The sequence below is a fragment of the Triticum urartu genome, chromosome 7A, assembly GCF_056163025.1.
Source record: "Triticum urartu cultivar PI428250 chromosome 7A, HENAU_Tu73, whole genome shotgun sequence".
Lineage (NCBI taxonomy): Eukaryota > Viridiplantae > Streptophyta > Magnoliopsida > Poales > Poaceae > Triticum > Triticum urartu.
The window spans coordinates 167,337,095-167,361,538 of record NC_141879.1 but is presented as its reverse complement, the minus strand read 5'-3'; the positions used below and the strand labels follow the sequence as shown (position 1 = coordinate 167,361,538).

The window sequence follows — 24,444 nt, the reverse complement described above, 5'->3', positions numbered from 1 at the left end:
CAAGTTAACAAAAGAGGATGTTGGAGTTGTACTGTGACTACTGTTAGATCTGTTTTTGCACTTCTGAATTTTATTTGAGAATGAATCTCGAAGGTATAACTTCTGCAAAGTGCTAGCGCCCACCTACAGATGACAAGATTTTCTTCTTCTAAATGTAATGAGGCATGAGCCACAAACTCTTCATAGAACTTTGAAGCAAAATATTGATCCCCTGCATGCATATATGATTGCGAACCAATTTTTTTTCAGTCTGTTCCTTTTTAACATAATATTTCTCTGGGTGATGTAACATAAGTATATTATTGGTAAAATTAAGTGATATTATTAGTACTTGATTTATCTGGGCATAAAAATGTCGAGATAATAGCTCTAGCACTCATGCCCACAATTTGAAAATGGTAGGACTATCCTTTACTTTTACCCATATATAGAAGTGATAACCCCCCTCCCCCTACACATATAGCATTTTTTTCTCCCGTTGCAACGCACGGGCATTTTTGCTAGTAACTATATAATGCTGGAATAAAACACCTTTTACCCTTGCAAAAATAACAATTCAAACCCTTCTTTTTTTCATGAGATGTGTATGCGATTGAGACACTTTTCTTTGTTTTCCATGTGTTAGGGCATCTCCAACAACCTTAAACCACCCATAACCATCCGGACCGCACGGTCCGGACGTCTTTTTCCATTTAACGCAGTCCTGCATCGATCCGTACAGCGGTCTGGACGCTATTTTTCACGTAAAGCGGAGACAAAGTGAGGGTTTTGCGGGCGTCCGGACCGCTGCCACGCACTCGTCTGACTAACCTGGCCCACCAAAACTCCTTTTTCCCATGCCCGCACTCTTTCCCGACCGAAGCGGTCAGAGCCGCTCTAGAGCACTCGTGCTAGATTCATGCCGAACTCAGAGTGACACAACCTCTCATAGCGCTCCGGCATTGAAACGACGCACTGGCCGAGACCGCCGCCCTTGCCGCTTCTCGGTGTATGCGACTATCCTGCATTCAAACGATAGCCCGTCCGTTCGCTTTCCTACATTAAACATGCTGGTTGTTGCCAAGGAACGGCGAGTCGGTGCCACCCGTTCATCCATCTGCCTCCCACCATTAATCATGTCACCGGTTGCCCTGCCATCCCCCGCTATATAAATTGCTGGCCTGGCCATAGCCGCATCCATCATCCTCCGCTCCCTTCCTCCTCTCTGCACCACTGCATGGCATCCTCGAGCTCCAAAGCCTTCTTGGACAGCCTCTCATCCGAGCAGAAAAAAGGAGATCGCCGCCATTGCAGCCGGCTGATGGCAGTTGGAACTACGTCAATATTTCCCCGGAGAGGGAGGGATGATGTAGCACATCGACGGTAGAGTATTTCCCTCAGTTATGAAACCAAGGTATCGAACCAGTAGGAGAACCAAGCAACACAACGTAAATATCCCTTGCACATAAATAACAACACCTCGCAACCCGACGAGTTAAAGGGGTTGTCAATCCCTTTCGGGTAATGGCACCAGAAATTGGCGTGTGACGGGAGAAAGTTGTGATAGATTGAAATAATAGGTCACAAATAAAATAAAGTGCAACAAAGTATTTTTTGGATTTTTGGTTTAATAGATCTGAAAATAAAAGCAAGGAAAAATTAGATCGCAAAGGCAAATATATGAGAAATAAGACCCGGGGGGCGGAGGTTTCACTAGTGGCTTCTCTCGAGAAAAATAGCAAACGGTGGGTAAACAAATTACTGTTGGGCAATTGATAGCACATCAAATAATTATGAAGATATACAGGCAATGATTATTACATAGGCATCATATCCAAGATTAGTAGACCGACTCCTGCCTGCATCTACTACTATTAGTCCACACATCGACCGCTATCCAGCATGCATCTAGTGTATTAAGTTCATCGAAAAACGGAGTAATGCAATAAGAATAATGACATGATGTAGACAAGATCCGTTTATCTATATGGAGGTAGATATAGATCTTGTCTTTTTATCCTTAGTAGCAACAATACATACGTGTCGGTTCCCTTTCTGTCACTGGGATCAAGCACCGTAAGATCGAACCTACTACCGGGCACCTCTTCCCATTGCAAGATAAATAGATCGAGTTGGCCAGACAAAACCCAAATATCGGAGAAGAAATACGAGGCTATAAGAGATCACACATAGAAGAGATCAAAGAAACTCAAATACTTTCAAGGATATAAAAACATAGATCTGATCATAAACTCAAAGTTCATCGATCCCAACAAACACACCGCAAAAGAGTTACATCATATGGATCTCCAAGAGACCATTGTATTGAGGATCAAGAGATAGAGATGAAGCCATCTAGCTACTAACTACGGACCTGAAGGTCTACAAAGAACTACTCACGCATCATCGGAGAGGCACCAATGGAAGTGGTGAACCCCTCCGTGATGGTGTTTAGATTGGATCTGGTGTTTATGGACTCTGCGGTGGCTTGATGAATATTTCGTCGACTCCCCTAGTGTTTTGGGAATATTTGGGTATTTATAGAGCAAAGAGGCGGTCCGGGGGCACCCGAGGTGGGCACAACACACCGGGGGGCGCCAGGGCCTCCTGGCGCACCCTGGTGGGTTGTGCCCCCTCGGGCCACCCCCCAGGTGCAACCAGGGCCCATCTGCTTCCTTTTTGCCCATAAAAATCATCATAAAGTTTCGTGCCATTTGGACTCCGTTTGATATTGATTTCTTGCGATGTAAAAAGATGGGAAAATAGGAACTGGCACTGGGCACTATGTCAATAGGTTAGTACCAAAAATGATATAAAATGATTATAAAACATCCAAGATTGATAATAAAACAGCATGGAACAATCAAAAATTATAGATACATTGGAGACGTATCAGCATCCCCAAGCTTAGCTCCTACTCGTCCTCAAGTAGGTAAGTGATAAAAACAGAATTTTTGATGTGGAGTGTTGTTCATTAAATCATGTCATATTATTTTCTTTATAGCATGGACATTTGGACTTTTATGTGATTCAAAGCAATAGTCTAGTTTTGACATAATAATTTAGATACTCAATCATATCAACAAGCAACCATGTCTTTCAAAATATCAATGCTAAAATAAGTTATCCCTAGTCCATCATGCTCAAACATTGATCCATTCATGAAACACACTCGAATATTAACTACACCCAATACTTGAGTACGATCATATTGCCTCCTAGTTGGTGCTTTTTATGAGGGAAGATGGAGACTCAAATTTCAAAATAAAAATTGCATAAAGTAAAAGGAAGTCCCTTCGTAGAGGGAAGTGGGGATTTTTAGAGGTGCTAGAGCTCAAAGCGAAAAAATTGAGATAAAAACATTTTGGGAGGTGTATCCATCCCACCAACGAAAATGACTCAGAGTTCCCAATACTTTCCATGCATAGATATATCATAGGCGGTTCCCAAATAGAAAATAAAGTTTATTTCCTTTTCCACCATAACTTTCACTTTCCATGGCTAACCGTATCCACGAGTGCCCTCCATACCAACACTTTCCAAGGAATTTATTATTTGACAACATAAAGTAAATTCATATTTTTTTCAGGACTGGGCATCCCTAATACCTTTGCCTTACTCTCGTGCAATGACAAGTGAATAAACACTCATCTTGAGAATAACACGTCTTGCATGGAAAATATTAGCCACCCCTCACCGCTCCGCGAGTGAAACAAATACACAAAAGAGAAGTTTATTTTGAAAATTAGAGATGGCACATGCAAATTTGCTTAGAATGGCAAAAGAATGCCGCATATAGGTAGATATAGTGGACTCATGTAGCAAAACTGGTTTAAAGGATTTTGGATGCACAAGTAGAGGTCATACTTAGTGCAAAATGAAGGCTAGAAAAATATTGGGAAGCGACCAACCAAGAAACGAATAATCTCATAAGCAAGCATTAAGCATAATTAACACCGAATAATGCACCACAAGTAGGGTATAATTTTCATTGCATGACTATTGACTTTCGTGCATGCATAGGGAATCACAAACCTTAACACCAATATTCTTACTAGAACAAAATTACTCATCAACATAACTCACATATCACATCATCATATCTCAAAACTATTACTAAGAATCAAGTTTATTTTGTCTAATGATCTTCATGACATTTTATTTTACTTTATCCTTCTTGGATATCTATCACTTTAGCACTAATTTTCATGTGTTGCTTTTCATAAGCTCAAACTAATATAAGTGAAGATCATGAGCATAACAAATTTTCTTTCTCTCAAAATAATTTAATTGAAGCAAGAGAGAATTTCTTCAAAATTATACTGACTCTCAAATAAATCTAAGTGAAGCAAGAGAGCATTTCTTCAAAAATAACAAAGCACGCCGTGCTCAAAAAGGTATAAGTGAAGCACTAAAGCAAGTCCTACCTCATAGAAGATTTAAGTGAAGCATAGAGAGCAATTCTAACAAGTCATGACATAATTTTGGCTGTCTCAAATAGGTGTGTCCAGAAAGGATTGATAACTTAAAACAAAAAATAAAACAAGCAAAGACACATATCATACAAGACGCTCCAAGCAAAACACATATCATGTGACGAATAAAAATATAGTCTCGAGTAAAATACCGATAGTTGTTGGAAGAAAGAGGAGATGCCACTCGGGGGCATCCCCAAGCTTAGTTGGTTGCTCATTCTTGGATAATAGCTTGGGATGTCGGGGCATCCCCAAGCTTAGGCTCTTACATCCTTCCTTCGTCCATCGTAAGATAACCCAAAACTTGAAAACTTCAATCACCCAAACTCAACAAAGCCTTCATGAGATCCATTAGTATAAAAATAATAAATCACTACTATAAGTGTTGATCAAACCAATTCATATTTTGTTTTTCATTATATCTACTGTATTCCAACTTTTCTATGGCAAAAGCTCATCAAAAGAAACCATAGAGCCATCAAAATAAGCACACAACACAAAGAAAACAGAATATGTCAAAACAGAACAGTGTGTAGCAATCTGACTATTTCGAATACTTCTGTAACTCAAAAAACTCTGAAAAATTAGGACGACCTGAGAAATTTGTATATTGATCTACTGCAAGTGGAGTGGGTATTTTATCGCTCTCTGGTAAAAAACTAAAATTAATTTCGTGAGCGCAAACTTTCTATTTTTTTCCAGCAAGATCAAACAACTATCACCCAAGAAGATCCTAAAGGCTTTACTTGGCACAAACACTAATTAAAACATAAAAAACACAATCATAACGGTAGCATAATTGTGCTAACACTCAAGAACAGGAAGCAAAAAGCAAAAAATAAATTTATTCATTGGGTTGCCTCCCAACAAGCGCTATAGTTTTAAACCCTTAGCTAGGCATAAAGCAAGGATCTAAGTTTTGTCATCTTTGGTTCGAGATCCATAAGATGAACTCATGGTTGATTGATAGGGTGGCTTAATTCTAGTTCTAGCAAAGTGTTCCATACCTTTCCTCAAAGGAAACTGGAACTTAATATTGCCTTCTTTCATATCAATCACGGCACCGATAGTGCGTAAAAGCGGTCTACCAAGAATAGTTGGACAAGACGGATTGCAATCAATACCAAGAACAATAAAATATATGGGCACATAATTCCTATTTGCAAGAATAAGAACATCATTAATTCTTCCCATAGGGTTTTTAATAGTAGAATCCACCAAGTGCAATTCAAGGAACATTCTTCAAGATTGGTAAGACCAAGCACATCACATAAAGATTTCGGAATTGTCGAAACACTAGCACCCAAGTCACACAAAGCATAACACTCATAATTTTTAATCTTGACTTTGATAGTAGGTTCCCATTCATCATGTAATTTTCTAGGAATTGAAACTTCTAATTCCAATTTTTCTTCAAGAGCTTTCATCATAGCATCAACAATGTGCTTAGTAAAGGCTTTGTTTTTTTCATAAGCATGGGGTGAATTTATCATGGATTGAAACAAAGAAATACAATAAATAAAAGAGAAACTATCATAATTAAAGTCTTTGTAATCCAAAATAGTGGGTGCATCACTAGCTAAAGTTTTGACCTCTCCAAACCCACTTTCATCAATTTTCTCAACAAGATTTTCACCCTCCGAAATATTGAGACACCTTCTACCTAAAGTTGACTCTTCTCCAGTCCGTTTTTCATCATTCTTAACTTTACTAAACAAGGAATCAATAGAAGAAACACCAATCATTTTAAGATCTTCATCATCTTCGCAAGAATAATCACTAGAAAAAGCTTTTTCCAAAAATTCTCTTTTAGCTCTAAGCATAGCAGTTCTTTTCTTACTTTCATCCATAGAAACATAAATAGCTTTAATTGATTCATATACTTTAGGCAAAAAATCATCTTGAGATTTTCCACATCATGAGCAATTCTATCAACACTTCTAGACAAATCATCAATATTGTTCAACTTTTCTTCTATGGAAGTGTTGAAAACTTTTTGTGTGTTGATAAATTCCTTAATATTATTCTCAAGATTAGAGGTGTTACTATTATTATTATTATAAGATTGATTTCCATAGAAATTACCATAATTATTAGAGGAATTACTAGGAAAAGGCCTAGGATTAAAATTACCTCTATAAGCATTGTTGTTGAAATTATTTGTAGAGATAAAATCCACATCAATGGCATCACTATTTTTCTCAATCAAAGTAGACAAAGGCATATCATTAAAATCAATAGGAGCACTTTTACTAGCAACCAATTTCATAAGAGCATCAAATTTATCACTCAAAGAAGAAATTTCTTTAACCGAATTAACTTTTTTACTAGTAGGAGGTCTTTCGGTATGCCATTGAGAATAATTTGCTATAATATTATCAAGCAATTTGGTGGCTTCACCCAAAGTAATTTCCATAAAAGTACCACCCACGGCGGAATCTAAAAGATTACGAGAAACAAAATTCAATCCCGCATAAAATATTTGTATGATCATCCAAAGATTTAACCCATGAGTTGGGCAATTCCTTAGCATCATTTTCATCCTTGCCCAAGATTGTGCAACATGCTCATGTTCAAGTTGCTTGAAATTCATGATCTGGGTTCTAAGGGAAATAATTTTTGCGGGAGGAAAATACTTAGTGATAAAAGCATCTTTGCACTTGTTCCAAGAATCGATACTATTACGAGGCAAAGAAGAGAACCAAATTTTTGCAGAATCACGCAAGGAAAACAAAAATAATTTCATCTTGACCACATCATTGTCCACATATTTTTTCTTTTGCATATCGCATAATTCCACAAAGGTATTAACATGGGACGCGGCATCCTCATTAGGAGTACCAGAAAATTGGTCTTTCATAACAAGATTCAGCAAAACAGTATTAATATCACAAGTCTTCGCACTAGTGGCGGGAGGAGCAAGCGGAGTGCCAATAAAATCATTGTTGTTGGTATTTGAGAAATCACATAGCTTAGTGTTCTCTTGAGTCATGATGACCACACAACAAGATTGCACTCAAAAACAGATCCGACAAGAGAACGGCGAACGGAAAAAGAGAGGCAAATAAAACGGCAAATTTTTGTGAAGTGGGGGAGAGGAAAATGAGAGGCAAATGGCAAATAATGTAAATTGCAAGGAGATGAGATTTGTGATTAGGAACCTGGTTATGATGAAGATCCTCCCCAGCAACGGCGCCACAAATTCTCCTTGATGGCAGCTGGAACTACATCGGTATTTCCCCGGAGAGGGAGGGATGATGTAGCACAGCGACGGTAGAGTATTTCCCTCAGTTATGAAACCAAGGTATCGAACTAGTAGGAGAACCAAGCAACACAACATAAACAACCCCTGCACATAAATAACAACACCTCGCAACCCGACGAGTTAAAGGGGTTGTCAAATAAAGTGCAGCAAAGTATTTTTGGATTTTTGGTTTAATAGATCTGAAAATAAAAGCAAGGAAAAAGTAGACCGCAAAGGCAAATATATGAGAAATAAGACCCGGGGGCCGTGGGTTTCACTAGTGGCTTCTCTCGAGAAAAATAGCAAACGGTGGGTAAACAAATTACTGTTGGGAAATTGATAGAACATCAAATAATTATGACCATATCCAGGCAATGATCATTACATAGGCATCACGTCCAATATAATAGACCGACTCCTGCCTGCATCTACTACTATTACTCCACACATTGACCGCTATCCAACATGCATTTAGTGTATTAAGTTCATGGAAAAATGGAGTAATGCAATAAGAACGATGGCATGATGTAGACAAGATCTGTTTACCTATATGGCGGTTAGGGATGTGATACGTCCATTTTGCATCATGCTTTTATATCGATATTTATTGCATTATGGGCTGTTATTTCACATTATGTCACAATACTTATGGCTATTCTCTCTTATTTTACAAGGTTTACATAAGGAGGGAGAATGCCGGCAGCTGGAATTCTGGGCTGGAAAAGGAGCAAATATTAGAGACCTATTATGCACAACTCCAAAAGTCCTGAAACTCCACGGAATACCTTATAATAAATAATGAAAAATCCTCGCCAAAGATGAAGACCAGGGGGCCCACACCCTGTCCACGAGGGTGGGGGCGCCCCCCCTAGGGCGCGCCCTCCTACCTCGTGGGCCCCCTGGTGGCTCTCCGATGACCATCTTCTCCTATATGAATTCTTTCGTCGAGAAAAAAATAAGAAGCAACCTTTCGAGACGAAACTCCGTCGCCACGAGGCGGAACCTTGGCGGATCCAATCTAGGGCTCCGGCAGAGCTGTTCTGCCGGGGAAACTTCCCTCCCGGAGGGGGAAATCATCGCCATCGTCATCACCAACGCTCCTCTCATCGGGAGAGGGCAATCTCCATCAACATCTTCATCAGCACCATCTCATCTCAAAACCCTAGTTCATCTCTTGTATCCAATTTTTGTCTCCAAGTCCGGGATTGGTGCTAGTAGGTTGCTAGTAGTGTTAATTACTCCTTGTAGTTGATGCTAGTTGGTTTAATTGGTGGAATATCATATGTTCAGATCCTTTATGCATATTATTACCCCTCTGATTATGAACATGAATATTCTTTGTGAGTAGTTACATTTGTTCCTGAGGACAAGGGAGAAGTCTTGCTATTAGTAGTCATGTGAATTTGGTATTCGTTCAATATTTTGATGAGATGTATGTTGTCTAGCCTCTAGTGGTGTTATGTGAACGTCGACTACATAACACTTCACCATTATTTGGGCCTAGAGGAAGGCATTGGGAAGTAATAAGTAGATGATGGGTTGCTAGAGTGACAGAAGCTTAAACCCTAGTTTATGCGTTGCTTCGTAAGGGGTTGATTTGGATCCATATGTTTCATGCTATGGTTAGGTTTACCTTAATACTTTTGTTGTAGTTGCGGATGCTTGCAATAGAGGTTAATCATAAGTGGGATTCTTGTTCAAGTAAGAACAGCACCCAAGCAACGGTCCACCCACATGCCAAATTATCAAAGTACCGAACGCGAATCATATGAACGTGATGAAAAGTAGCTTGACGATATTCCCATGTGTCCTCGGGGGCGCTTTTCCTTATATAAGAGTTGTCCAGGCTTGTCCTTTGCTACAAAAAGGATTGGGCCACCTTGCTGCACTTTATTTACTTTTGTTACTTGTTGCTCGTTACAAATTATCTTATCACAAAACTATCTGTTACCACTTATTTCAGTACTTGCAGAGAATACCTTGCTGAAAACCGCTTATCATTTCCTTCTGCTCCTCGTTGGGTTCGACACTCTTACTTATCGAAAGGACTACGATAGATCCCCTATACTTGTGGGTCATCAAGACTCTTTTCTGGCGCCTTTGCCGGGGAGTGAAGCGCCTTTGGTAGGTGGAATTTGGTAAGGAAAAATTTATATAGTGTGCTGAAATTTACTGTCACTTGTTACTATGGAAAGTAATCCTCTGAGGGGCTTGTTCGGGGTATCTTCACCCCGACCAGTAGAGCAAAGAGTTGCTCCTCAACCTACTGAACCTATTGAAAATGAAATTCCTTATGAGTATCCTTCGGGTATGATAGAAAAACTGCTAGTTAATCCTTTTACAGGAGATGGAACAAAGCATCCTGATGAACACCTAATATATGTGGATGAAGTTTGTGGATTATTTAAGCTTGCAGGTATACCCGATGATGTTGCTAAGAAGAAGGTCTTCCCTTTATCTTTGAAGGGAGACGCATTGATATGGTATAGGCTATGTGATGATACGAGATCATGGAACTATAGAAGATTGAAATTGGAATTTCATCAAAAGTATTACCCTATGCATCTTGTTCATCGTGATCGCAATTATATATATAATTTTTGGCCTCGTGAAGGAGAAAGCATCGCTCAAGCTTGGGGAGGCTTAAATAAATGTTATATTCATGCCCCAATCATGAGCTCTCAAGAGAAATGATTATTCATAATTTTTATGCTCGGCTTTCTGATAACAATCGCACCATGCTTGATACTTCTTGTGCTGGCTCTTTTATGATGAAGACTATTGAATTCAAATGGGATTTATTGGAAAGAATTAAACGCAACTCCGAAGATTGGGATCTCGACAAAGGTAAGGAGTCAGGTATGACACCTAGTTTTGATTGTGTTAAATCTTTTATGGATACCGATATTTTCCGTAAATTTAGCACTAAATATGGACTTGATTCTGAGATAGTAGCTTCTTTCTGTGAATCTTTTGCTACTTATGTTGATCTCCCTAAGGAGAAGTGGTTTATATATTATCCTCCCATAGAAGCAAAAGTAGCTGCACCTATTAAAGTTGAAGAAAAGACTATCACTTATAATGATCCGATTGTTCCTACTTCTTATGTTGAGAAACCACCTTTACCTGTTAGAATAAAGGATCATGCTAAAGCTTCAACTGTGGTTCGTAAAAGAAATATTAGAACTTATATACCTCCTGAACAAGTTAAAGTTGAACCTAATGTTGCTATTGTTGAAGATCTCTTGTCTGATAATATTGATGGGCATGTTATTCAGTTCTGTGGTGAAACTGATAGAATTGCTAAACCTTGTGCTAAAGATAAACATAGACCTGTGGTAGGCGTGCTTGTTATTTCTGTTAAAATAGGAGAACATTGTTATCATGGCTTATGTGATATGGGTGCTAGTGCTAGTGTTATACCTTATGACTTGTATAAAGAAATCAAGCATGAAATTGCACCCGCTGAGTTAGAAGATATTGATGTCACAATTAAACTTGCTAATAGAGATACTATTTCAGCAATGGTAATTGTTAGAGATGTTGAAGTCTTGTGCGGGAAAACTAAATATCCTGCTGATTTTCTTGTTCTTAGTTCCCCACAAGATAGCTTTTGTCCCATTATATTTGGTAGACCCTTCTTGAACACTGTTAATGCTAAGATAGACTACGAAAAGAATGTTGTTACTATTGGCTTGGATGATATGACTCATGAATTTAATTTCTCTAAATTTAGTAAACAACACCGTGAAGAAGAATTGCCTAGTAAGGATGAAATTATTGGTCTTGCTTCTATTGTCGTACCTCCTAGTGATCCGTTAGAACAATATTTGCTAGACCATGAGAATGATATGTTTATGAATGAAAGAAGGGAAATAGATGAAGTATTCTTTTAACAAGAACCTATTCTAAAACACAATTTGCCTGTTGAAATCCTAGGGGATCCCCCTCCACCTAAGGGTGATCCCGTGTTTGAGCTTAAATCGTTGCCTGATAATCTTAAATATGCCTATCTTGATGAAAAAAAGATATATCCTGTTATTATTAGTGCTAACCTTTCAGAGCATGAAGAAGAAAGATTATTGAAAACTCTGAAGAAGCACCGTGCTGCTATTGGATATACTCTTGATGATCTTAAGGGCATTAGTTCCACTCTATGTCAACATAAAATAAATTTGGAAGCAGATGCCAAACCAGTTCATGATCCTCAACGACGTCTGAATCCTAAAATGAAAGAAGTGGTAAGAAAAGAAATACTAAAGCTTCTGGAGGCAGGTATAATTTATCCCATTGCTGATAGTCAGTGGGTAAGTCCTGTTCATTGTGTCCCTAAGAAGGGAGGTATTACTGTTGTTCCTAATGATAAAGATGAATTGATTCCACAAAGAATTATTACAGGTTATAGGGTGGTAATTGATTTCCGCAAATTAAATAAGGCTACTAAGAAAGATCATTACCCCTTACCTTTTATCGATCAAATGCTATAAAGATTATGCAAACATACACATTACTGCTTTCTACATGGTTATTCTGGTTTCTCTCAAATACCTGTGTCTGCTAAAGATCAGTCAAAGACTACTTTTACATGCCCTTTTGGTACTTTTGCTTATAGACGTATGCCTTTTGGTTTATGTAATGCACCTGCTACCTTTCAAAGATGCATGATGGCTATATTCTCTGACTTCTGTGAAAAGATTTGTTAGGTTTTCATGGACAACTTTTCCGTCTATGGATCTTCTTTTGATGATTGCTTGAGCAATCTTGATCGAGTTTTGCAGAGATGTGAAGAAACTAATCTTGTCTTGAATTGTGAAAAGTGCCACTTTATGGTTAATGAGGGTATTGTCTTGGGGCATAAAGTTTCTGAAAGAGGTATTGAAGTTGATAAAGCCAAGGTTGATGCTATTGAAAAGATGCCATGTCCCAAGGACATCAAATGTATAAGAAGTTTCCTTGGTCACGCCGGATTTTATAGGAGGTTCTTTAAGGACTTCTCAAAAATTTCTCGGCCTCTGACTAATTTATTACAAAAAGATATGCCATTTGTCTTTGATGAGGCTTGTGTAGAAGCATTTGAAATACTTAAGAAAGCATTAGTCTCTGCATCTATTGTTCAGCCACCTGATTGGAATTTACCCTTTGAAATTATGTGTGATGCTAGCGATTATGTTGTAGGTGTTGTTCTAGGGCAAAGAGTTGATAAGAAATTAAATGTTATCCATTATGCTAGTAAGACTCTAGACAATGCTCAAAGAAATTATGCTACTACTGAAAAAGAACTTTTAGCAGTTGTATTTGCTTGTGATAAGTTCAGACCTTATATTGTTGATTATAAAGTAACTATCCACACTGATCATGCTGCTATTAAATATCTTATGGAGAATAAAGATGCTAAACCTAGACTTATTAGATGGGTTCTCTTGCTACAAGAATTTGATTTGCATATTGTTGATAGAAGAGGAGCTGAGAACCCCGTTGCAGACAACTTATCTAGGTTAGAGAATGTTCTTGATGACCCACTACCTATTGATGATAGCTTTCCTGATGAACAATTAAATGTCATAAGTACTTCTCATAGTACTCCTTGGTATTCTGATTATGCTAATTACATTGTTGCTAAATTCATACCACCTAGCTTCACATACCAACAAAAGAAAACGTTCTTCTATGATTTGAGACATTACTTTTGGGATGACCCACATCTTTATAAAGAAGGAGTAGATGGTGTTATTAGATGTTCTGTACCTGAGCATGAACAAGAGCAGATCCTACGCAAGTGCCACTCCGAAACTTATGGAGGACACCACGTGGGAGATAGAACTGCACATAAGGTATTGCAATCCGGTTTTTATTGGCCTACTCTCTTCAAAGATGCCCGTAAGTTTGTCCTATCTTGTGATGAATGTCAAAGAATTGGTAATATTAGTAGACGTCAATAAATGCCTATGAATTATTCACTTGTTATTGAACCATTCGATGTTTGGGACTTTGATTATATGGGACCTTTTCCTGCCTCTAATGGATATACACATATTTTAGTTGCTGTTGATTACGTTACTAAGTGGGTAGAAGCTATTCCAACTAGTAGTGTTGATCATAACACTTCTATTAAAATGCTTAAAGAAGTTATTTTTTCGAGGTTTGGAGTCCCTAGATATTTAATGAGTGATGGTGGTTCACATTTTATTCATGGTGCTTTCCGTAAAATGCTTGCTAAATATGACGTCAATCATAGAATTGCATCTCCGTATCACCCACAGTCTAGTGGTCAAGTAGAATTGAGTAATAGAGAACTCAAATTAATTTTGCAAAAGACTGTCGATAGGTCTAGAAAGAATTGGTTCAAGAAACTTGATGATGCATTATGGGCCTATAGAACTGCATATAAAAATCCTATGGGTATGTCTCCGTATAAAATGGTATATGGAAAAGCATGTCACTTACCTCTCGAACTAGAACATAAGGCATATTGGGCTATTAAAGAGCTCAACTATGATTTCAAACTTGCCGGTGAAAAGAGGTTATTTGATATTAGCTCACTTGATGAATGGAGAACCCAAGCTTATGAAAATGCCAAGTTGTTTAAAGAAAAGGTTAAAAGATGGCATGACAAAAGGATACAAAAGCGTGAGTTTAATGTAGGTGATTATGTATTGCTATACAACTCTCGTTTAAGATTTTTTGCAGGGAAACTTCTCTCTAAATGGGAAGGCCCCTATGTTATCGAGGAGGTCTATCGTTCCGGTGCCATAAAAATCAACAACTTCGAAGGCACAAATCCGAAGGTGGTAAACGGTCAAAGAATTAAACATTATATCTCAGGTAATCCCATAAATATTGAAACCAATATTATTGAAACCGTAACACCAGAGGAATACATAAGGGACACTTTCCAGAATGTTTCAGACTCCAAAAAGGAATAGGTATGTGGTACGGTAAGTAAACCGACTCCAAAACAATTTTTAAGGAAATATTTCTCCGTTTTGGAATATTTAGAAAAATAGAAAATTAAGTAGCAGTCCGGGAAGGACACGAGGGCCCCAGGAGGGTGGAGGGCGTGCCCCCTACCTCGTGTGCCTTCCGGACTCCGTTTTATTGCATGATACGTATTTTTCTTGGTAAAAATTCATTATATATTCTCCCGAAGGTTTTGACTCCCGTATCACACAATTATCCTCTGTTTTTGTTTCGAGCTGTCCCTCTGCAGATTAGATCAACATGTCTTCCCAGGATTCAGAAGGAGAAAGCTATGTGGATGATTAGTTAGCTAATCCTAAGGTCTATGGAGATGTGGAGCACGATGGTTGGACCACGAAGGAAGAAGAGGACTATGAAACCAATGGGAAGGAGGAGACGAGCTCAGATGAAGATGAAGCCCCATTACCTCAACCTGGGCATATGCACGTGGAGTTCAAAAAGTCAAGTCTCCCTGATAGGGTAAAGAAACCAAAATTCGAGTTTATCCCTTTTTGTCTCTTGCAGGAAAATAAGAAGGACCTATGCAAAAAGATATTAACCCTGGAGTAGGAGATTGATGATCTGAGGGATCAAAATGTCGTCCTCAAGCGTAAATTAAGGGAGAAGTCTATGCCATCAACTAAGTCAACAACACCTCCATCTTCACCAACCAAGGAGATATAATAACATGGGTATGGGCACTCCCCTTGGCAACCGCCAAGCTTGGGGGAGGTTCCCCAGTATCGTATCACAATCACAACTCCTATCTTTACCGTTTTCCTTAGTTTGATCCTATTAGTAGTATTTTGATGTAGTAGAATAAAGTTTATGGCATGATCTAGTTTTGAGTTTTGCCTTATGATCTCTCTTTGTAATCGAGTCCGTGAGCTATATAATAAAGATTAGTGTTGAGTCAAGGGCTTGATTTTCTTGCTATGATATTGGGTGAATAAAAGAAAAGATAAGAAGAATAAGAAGAAACAAAAGTTCTTATTGATCTTATTGATAGTAATGAATTCACATAGAAAGAGTGTGATGATTAAAAGTTGTTGGGAGTTGGCAGACATAGCTTTGGTCACCGTTGCAATTAATAGGAAGTAATAAGGAAAGAGAGGTTTCACATATAAATATACTATTATTGACATCTTTTATGATTGGGAGCACTCATCAAAATATGGCATGCTAAAGAGTTGATGTTGGACAAGGAAGACAACGTAATGGGTTATGTTTTCTTATATATGAGATAAAGTATGTTGTCATGGATCATCCAACATGTTGAGCTTGCCTTTCCCCCTCTTGCTAGCCAAATTCTCAGCACCAAGTAGAGATACTACTTGTGCTTCCAAATACCCTTAAACCAGTTTTGCCATGAGAGTCCACCATATCTACCTATGGATTGAATAAGATCCTTCAAGTAAGTTGTCATCGATGCAAAGCAATAAAAATTGCTCTAAATATGTATGATTAGTGTGGGAGAAATAAGCTTTATACGATCTTGTGATGTGGAAGTAATAAAAGCGACGGACTGCATAATAAAGGTTCATATCACAAGGGGCAATATAAAGTGACGTACTTTCGCATTAAGATTTTGTGCATCCAACCATAAAAGCGCATGGCAACCTCTGCTTCCCTCTGCGAAGGGCCTATCTTTTATTGTTATCTTCTACCTTATGCAAGTGTCATGGTGATCTTCACCTTTCCTTTTAATTTTATCCTTTGGCAAGCCCAGCATGTTGGAAAGAACCTGGTATATAGGGGGGCATGAGTTATTATTGTTGACATTACCCTCGAGGTAAAAGGTTGTGGGGCGAAACTATAAGCCCCTATCTTTCTCTGTGTCCGATTAAAACTCCGTAACCACAAGTATTGCGTGAGTGTTAGCAATTATGAAGGACTAGATGATAGTTGAGTATGTGGACTTGCTTTTTAGCTCTGACATAGACTCTTACCGGCGTTATGATAAATTGCAATTGCTTCAATGACTGAGGTTATAGTTTGTTGGTTCTCAATAAGGTTTTTGATTCATACTTTTGCATTGTGAATAGATAATCACTTGAACATAAGTAATCATATGACAATATCTATATATGTTGCTGTTATGAGAATAATCATGATGCCTTCATGTCCATATTTTATTTTTATCGACGCCTCTACCTCTAAACATGGGGACATATTTATTGTTATCGGCTTTCGCTTGAGGACAAGCGAGGTCTAAGCTTGGGGGAGTGGATACATCCATTTCGCATCATGCTTTTATATTGATATTTATTGCATTATGGGCTGTTATTTCACATTATGTCACAATACTTATGGCTATTCTCTCTTATTTTACAAGGTTTACATAAGGAGGGAGAATGCCGGCAGCTGGAATTCTGGGCTGGAAAAGGAGCAAATATTAGAGACCTATTCTGCACAAACTCCAAAAGTCCTGAAACTCCATGGGGGGCCACACCCTGTCCACGAGGGTGGGGGGCGCCCCCCCCCCTCTAGGGCGCGGCTCCCTACCTCGTGGGCCCCCTGGTGACTCCCGATGACCATCTTCTCCTATATGAAGTCTTTCATCGAGAAAAAAAAGAAGCAACCTTTCGAGACGAAACTCCGCCGCCACGAGGCGAAACCTTGGCGGATCCAATCTAGTGCTCCGGCAGAGCTGTTCTGCCGGGGAAACTTCCCTCCCGGAGGGGGAAATCATCGCCATCGTCATCACTAACGCTCCTCTCATCGGGAGAGGGCAATCTCCATCAACATCTTCATCAGCACCATCTCATCTCAAAACCCTAGTTCATCTCTTGTATCCAATTCTTGTCTCCAAGTCTGAGATTGGTGCTAGTAGGTTGCTAGTAGTGTTAATTACTCCTTGTAGTTGATGCTAGTTGGTTTAATTGGTGGAAGATCATATGTTCAGATCCTTTATGCATATTATTACCCCTCTGATTATGAACATGAATATGCTTTGTGAGTAGTTACGTTTGTTCCTGAGGACAAGGGAGAAGTCTTGCTATTAGTAGTCATGTGAATTTGGTATTCGTTTGATATTTTGATGAGGTGTATGTTGTCTAGCCTCTAGTGGTGTTATGTGAACGTCGACTACATAACACGTCACCATTATTTGGGCCTAGAGGAAGGCATTGGGAAGTAATAAGTAGATGATGGGTTGCTAGAGTGACAAAAGCTTAAACCCTAGTTTATGCGTTGCTTCGTAAGGGGCTGATTTGGATCCATATGTTTCATGCTATGGTTAGGTTTACCTTAATACTTTTGTTGTATTTGCGGATGCTTGCAATAGAGGTTAATCATAAGTGGGATGCTTGTTCAAGTAAGAACAGCACCCAAGCACTGGTCCACCCACATGCCAAATTATCAAAGTACCGAACGCGAATCATATGAACGTGATGAAAACTAGCTTGACGATATTCCCATGTGTCCTCGGGAGCGCTTTTCCTTATATAAGAGTTGTCCAGGCTTGTCCTTTGCTACAAAAAGGATTGGGCCACCTTGCTGCACTTTATTTACTTTTGTTACTTGTTGCTCGTTACAAATTATCTTATCACAAAACTATCTGTTACCACTTATTTCAGTACTTGCAGAGAATACCTTGTTGAAAACCGCTTATCATTTCCTTCTGCTCCTCGTTGGGTTCGACACTCTTACTTATCGAAAGGACTACGATAGATCCCCTATACTTGTGGGTCATCAGGATGGCACCCGCAGGGTATTGGTACGGGTGGAGCTTCCCCATACCCTTACCCGTCCACCTTGAACTTGCCCATCACCCATACCCATACTTGTCAAGGGTACAATTTTTTCCCATACCTGTCACCCGACAGGGTATATGGGTACTCACGGGTAAAAATACCCGCGTTTACAACACATCAATTGAGTACAAAATAGTTGTAAAAAGCAACATATAGTCATAAATTATTAATAGCAACACATTTTAAACAACAATGTGCAACAACATATTGTAACAACAACACATTCTCATAAAAAAAATACTTGCCTATAAAGTGACACATAAAAATGTTAAATAAGAACACATAATCATAAATAACAACACATAGGCATACACTTTAAGTTCACAAAATCATGATAAATTATAGAGATGATTTGACTACACATTAGAGTTTTTACCTAGCGTGATTAGGAGGGGAAAATCAATACATTAGGGTATTAACGGAAACCCACTCGTCAGCATTTTAGATGGGTACATGGGTACGCGGGCATGGGTTATACGATCCCCTACCCGTACCCTCTCTCCCCGATGGGTATGATATTTTCCCATTTAAGTACCCATGGGAAAAATATTATCCCATACCCTTACCCATGGGTACCCATTGCCATCCCTAATGGCGGTTGATATAGATCTCGTCTTTTATCCTTAGTAGCAAAGATACATACGTGTCGGTTCCCTTTCTGTCACTGGGATCAAGCACCGTAAGATCGAACCCACTACTGGGCACCTCTTCCCATTGCAAGATAAATAGATCGAGTTGGCCAGACAGAACCCAAATATCGGAGAAGAAATACGAGGCTATAAGAGATCACTCATAAAAGAGATCAAAGAAACTCAAATACTTTCTTGGATATAAAAACATAGATCTGATCATAAACTCAAAGTTCATCAATCCCAACAAACACATCGCAAAAGAGTTACATCATATGGATCTCCAAGAGACCATTGTATTGAGGATCAAGAGAGAGAGAGAGAGAGATGAAGCCATCTAGCTACTAACTACGGACCCGAAGGTCTACAAAGAACTACTCAAGCATCATCGGAGAGGCACCAATGGAAGTGGTGAACCCCTCCGTGATGGTGTTTAGATTGGATCTGGTGTTTCTGGACTCTGCGGCGGTTGGATGAATATTTCATCGACTCCCCTAGGATTTGGGGAATATTTGGGTATTTATAGAGCAAAGAGGAGGTCCGGGGGGCACCCGAGGTGGGCACAACCCACCGGGGTGCGCCAGGCCTCCTGGCGCGCCCTGGTGGGTTGTGCCCCCCTCGGGCCACCCCCAGGTGCAACCAGGGCCCATCTGCTTCTTTTTGGCTCATAAAAAATCATCATAAAGTTTCATGCCAGTTGGACTCCATTTGATATTGATTTCCTGCGATGTAAAAAACATGGAAAAACAGGAACTGGCACTGGGCACTATGTCAATAGGTTAGTACCAAAAAATGATATAAAATGATTATAAAGCATCCAAGATTGATAATAAAACAACATGGAACAATCAAAAGTTATAGATACGTTGGAGACGTATCACCGACTGACAGGCCGATAGGCAAACGGAGGGCGGCATTGCGGACGTCCCAGTGGAGGACGTGGCCGAGGAAAATTTAGCGCCACCCTCCTCGCCGGTCCATGCCGGCATCACCATGGGCGAGGACCATGCTCACTACACCGACATGGTGCGGGAGGCCGTGTTCTGGTAGGCGCAGGCTCACCAGGCCTACAACCTCCGCCTCCTCCACGAGCACGGGCGCGCGGAGGAGCTACTCACCGCCAGCACTACCATAGTGCCGGATGTGAATGTGGCCGAGCAGGAGGCGTTGGTCGACTCTTATTGCACCACCCACAAAATCAGCTATGACCGCTGGCGGTACATTCAGTATCAGACGGATTTACAATCCGCCTACCAGGAGATGGACGAGGCGGCGAATGAGGTGTTCGGCAAGAGCGGCGAGGAGGAGGACATCGCCAGCTCCGCCACGGCCGCGACCACGAAGCTGGCACGTCTACGAGCGCCACCGACAACGAGAAAGAGTAGCGCATGGGAGGTCGCTGGCGCTTGTATCCCATGAAGGTCACCGCCCCCCTCCCATTGAAGTCAAGCTTGGTGGGCTCAACATAGTTGGCCATTAGCTGCTTGGCGGCAACGTGGAGGTGGATATCTCCAGTTCTCGGGGCTCCTGGTTGCGGAGGGCCGCGAGGAGGCAGGGCTTCATTTTTCGAGGCTCATGGCTGGCCCGAGATGGGGCACAAGCTCCGGCGGTCATTTTAGTCTAGTTTAGAGTTCGGTCTAGTTGAAATATGTCTAACCGCAATGAATTTGCTCCAGTTTAGATGAAAAGCATTTGGTTTTATGTAAAAACCATCCAAGTATAAATGAATATTGTCTGGTGCGTTCAAATATGCATCAAAATTGTTCATTTTTGTTAAGAAATTCAAAATGTAACCGGACATATGTGGACAGTTTTAGATGGTCTCCTTCCGCATCCGTGTCTGTAGATTGGTCCATTCTGTCCACGAAAAAATGCGGTGTCCGGTTTAGAGGTATTGGAGATGTCCTTAGGTGCCGAAGTTTCTTCGTAGGATTTTTCTTTGTTATGCACTTGAAATGCTCTATGTTTTCCATTCGTGTGATCAACTCGAGCACGAGCCTAGTTTTGGATTGGCTGTGTCACGCTGATTGGAGCAACATAGCTCGACACCTTTCAAAAACCATGTTTTCACGAACCAATCTGTGGTTGGATTGTTAGAGGAACTGTGATATTCTCAGCCCATCAAGATTCAAATCATGGTGCTCGCATTTATTTTTGGATTTATTTCAGAATTTTCAGTGATGCGCATTCAGTGGGAGGAGGCCTTCTTGTCGATGACGAGATGCCTACTGTGACTTCGTAAATTTCAAGATGATATGCCGGCTCTGTTTTTCAGAGGTGCTCATAAGGGTAGGGTGTGCGTGCGTGCGTTATAGGGTGAGTGTATGCACGTGTATATGCGCGCTTGCGTCTGTATTGTGTTCAGAAAGACTATCTTTTCTTTTCTTTTTTGCAGGAAAAAAACTGTTTGACCAGCAGCTGTTCATTTTTTTTGAACGGAGAGTGATGGGACAATCATTTCTCGGAGAGTGATGGTACGGCGGCGGTTGCTATGATACTACGACGCTATGATAGGACGATCATCTTTACTGCTTATAGATTCCCGTTTCTTCGTAATGACGCACTGGAAGCATAGATATATAAGCTTTGATTACGGGCATGACCTTGGCCATGCAACACATTGAGCTTTAAGTTATCGTGCAGTCCGATTCATCTGAGGCTATCAATATTCAGAGATGAATTGCATGTTTGCTCTCTGTATGATTATATAGTATTGGAGGTCAAGTCCCTAAGAGAGAATCGGGTGTTCCACAAAATCTTCATTGTAGTGACAATGGAGTAGCAGATTATTTGATGAGATATAGCCGTACCGAGCGTAGCACAGCTGTGTGGCTACACAGATGGCCCCATGTATTGAGAAATTCTTGTCTCTAGACTGTAATCTATAATCCTGGAATAAAATACCTTTTACTCTCGCAAATAAAATAATTCAATCCCTTTTTTTCACTCGGGTGTGTATGTGATTGAGACACTTTTCTTTGTTTTTCATGTGTTGCGTGCCGAAGTTTCTTCCTACGATTTTTATTTGTTATGTACTTGAAATCCTTAGATTTTTATATATAGAAAAAATATATGGTTAGATCTCAGCCGACTGAGATTTAACCAAGTCTTAGTCCGTTTTTCATTTATGTGATCAACTCGAGCACGAGCGTAATTTTAGGTTGGCTGTGTGACACCGAACGAAGGTCGCGTTCGGCTCCTCTCCGCTCCCTCCACTCCGCTCCGGAGCGGACGAGCCTTGAGCGGCCTAAACTAAGGCCAACTCCACCGCGCGACCCCAAACGGACGTCCGTTTTGTCCTGTTTTTGTCCCTTTGGGTAGGGATTTTGTGTCGTGTCCGGGCCTGTCCTGGGATGCGGTGGCCGTGCGCCCAGCGCGATGCCGCATTCTTTTGCCCTATCCTATCCGTCAGGGCCAAGAAATGCCCAAATTTGCATTAAAACTAGTTTCGAACCCAAATTTTTGTCTAAAAATTAAAATAGTTTTACAACCCAATTGAAATTGTCTTTAATAAAATAGTTTTACAACCAAATCGAAATTGTGTTGACTGAACATAAAATGGACAAATACATCTATTGGTTGCCAATGTAATCCCACACGTACTCAACCAAGTCATTTTGAAGATTCACATGAGTGTGCCAATCACGCATCTCACGGTGGAATTGGGCAAACTGTTCAAATTTGGCCGGGTCGTGGTGCAGGGGCTCAATATTTTCACCTTGATAATCAAATCCTTGGTCGAAGATACTCTCATCACGCTCGTCCTCGACGATCATGTTGTGCATGATCACACAAGCAGTCATCACCTCCCAAAGCTTTCCTTCTTCCCATGACAGTGCAGGGTTTCGAACGATACCCCACCGGGATTGAAGCACACCAAAAGCACATTCCACATCCTTTCTAACATTCTCTTGCATTTGGGAAAATCTCTTTCTCTTCTCACCTTGGGGTTTCGAGATTGTCTTCACAAAAGTTGACCACTGAGGATATATACCATCTGCTAGATAGTATCCCTTGTTGTAATGGTGGCCGTTGATCTCAAAGTTGACAGGTGGGGAGTGGCCTTCTGCAAGCCTCGCGAAGACTGGAGAACGCTGCAGCACGTTGATATTATTGTGAGAACCTACCATGCCGAAGAAAGAATGTCATATCCAAAGATCTTGTGATGCCACCGCTTCTAATATGACAGTGCACCCGTTAACATGCCCCTTGTACTGGCCCTGCCAAGCAAATGGACAGTTCTTCCACTCCCAGTGCATACAATCTATGCTGCCAAGATACCTGGAAAAGTCTCTAGCTGCGTTGGTCGCCAACAATCTCTCTGTATCAGCGGCAGTTGGCTGCCTCAAGTACTCTAGGCCAAAGACCTCGATCACAGCCTGGCAAAACTTGTACATTGACATCAGACATGTTGTCTCACTCATACGCACATACTCATCCACCAAATCGCCTGAAATTCCATATACAAGCATGCGGATGGCCGCGGTGCATTTCTGGTAGGAAGAGAATCCAAGCTTGCCAAGGGCATCCGTCTTGCACTCGAAGTATGAGTCATGAGCAACCACTCCCTCTCGGATACGATTGAACACATGCCTTGCCATACAAAAACGGCGACGAAATTTATCCGGCCTGAAGAGCGGGGTGTTGGCAAAGTAATCGGCATAGAGCAGGGCGTGGCCTCTCTCCCTGTTGCGGTTCAGGTTGGAAGCACGGCCAGGGACTGACCCCCTGTACCGAGGAAGCTGCCGTTGAATATGGTCGTGAACGACCAGTGCAGCCACCACATGATCGTCATCATCCGGCGACGAATCGTCCGATGAACAAAGGAAGTGATGGAAGAAAACTCGTCTCCACTGTCCATACCTTTGTTGGCAAAAGGTCGAACACCTTGCGGTCGTGGTGGCGAAGAGGCCGCGATGATCACCTCGACGCAGCAGGGTGGTTGCCGGCCGGCTACAGGCCGCTCTGGAGCTCTCATCGGAATCTGCATCGGCCGTCGTGGTACGTCGCCGGCAGTCATGTCCCCTCTGCCACCGGCAAGGACGGCGACGGCCAAACCTCCTCCGATCGACGACCAAAACTACGGCGGAAGCGCGGGCGTGGTGGCGGCCATGTCGAGACGTGGTTTGGTATGGACGGCGGGGGGCTGCGCGATGAGGAGGCGGCCGGAGAATAGCAGCGGCGCCGGCGGCGGGGCAGGGCGGGGAGAGAGGGTGAAGCGTTGGGAGCGGAGGGACTGTTAGTGTCCCCGACAGGCGAGCCACGGGGGGACAAGGGCGTGCGTCGAGGCCGTCCGCGCGCGTCCGTTTCACCCCAAATGAAGCACAAGTTTGGGCCGGGATGGGTCGAAAGCGGACGGAATCCGGACATTTATCCGTTTGCGCCCGCACGCTGGGCCATCTCGT

At 41.1% G+C, this 24,444-nt stretch overlaps 1 protein-coding gene across 1 annotated transcript; it reads right to left on the bottom strand.

The window, feature by feature from the left end:
- Positions 1 to 22,611: 22,611 nt before the first annotated feature.
- Positions 22,612 to 23,169, bottom strand: LOC147958790 (uncharacterized). Its single transcript, XM_087532311.1, has one exon. It carries the CDS (start codon positions 23,167 to 23,169, stop codon positions 22,612 to 22,614), a length of 558 nt encoding a protein of 185 aa, XP_087388437.1.
- Between the last annotated feature and the right edge of the window lie 1,275 nt (positions 23,170 to 24,444).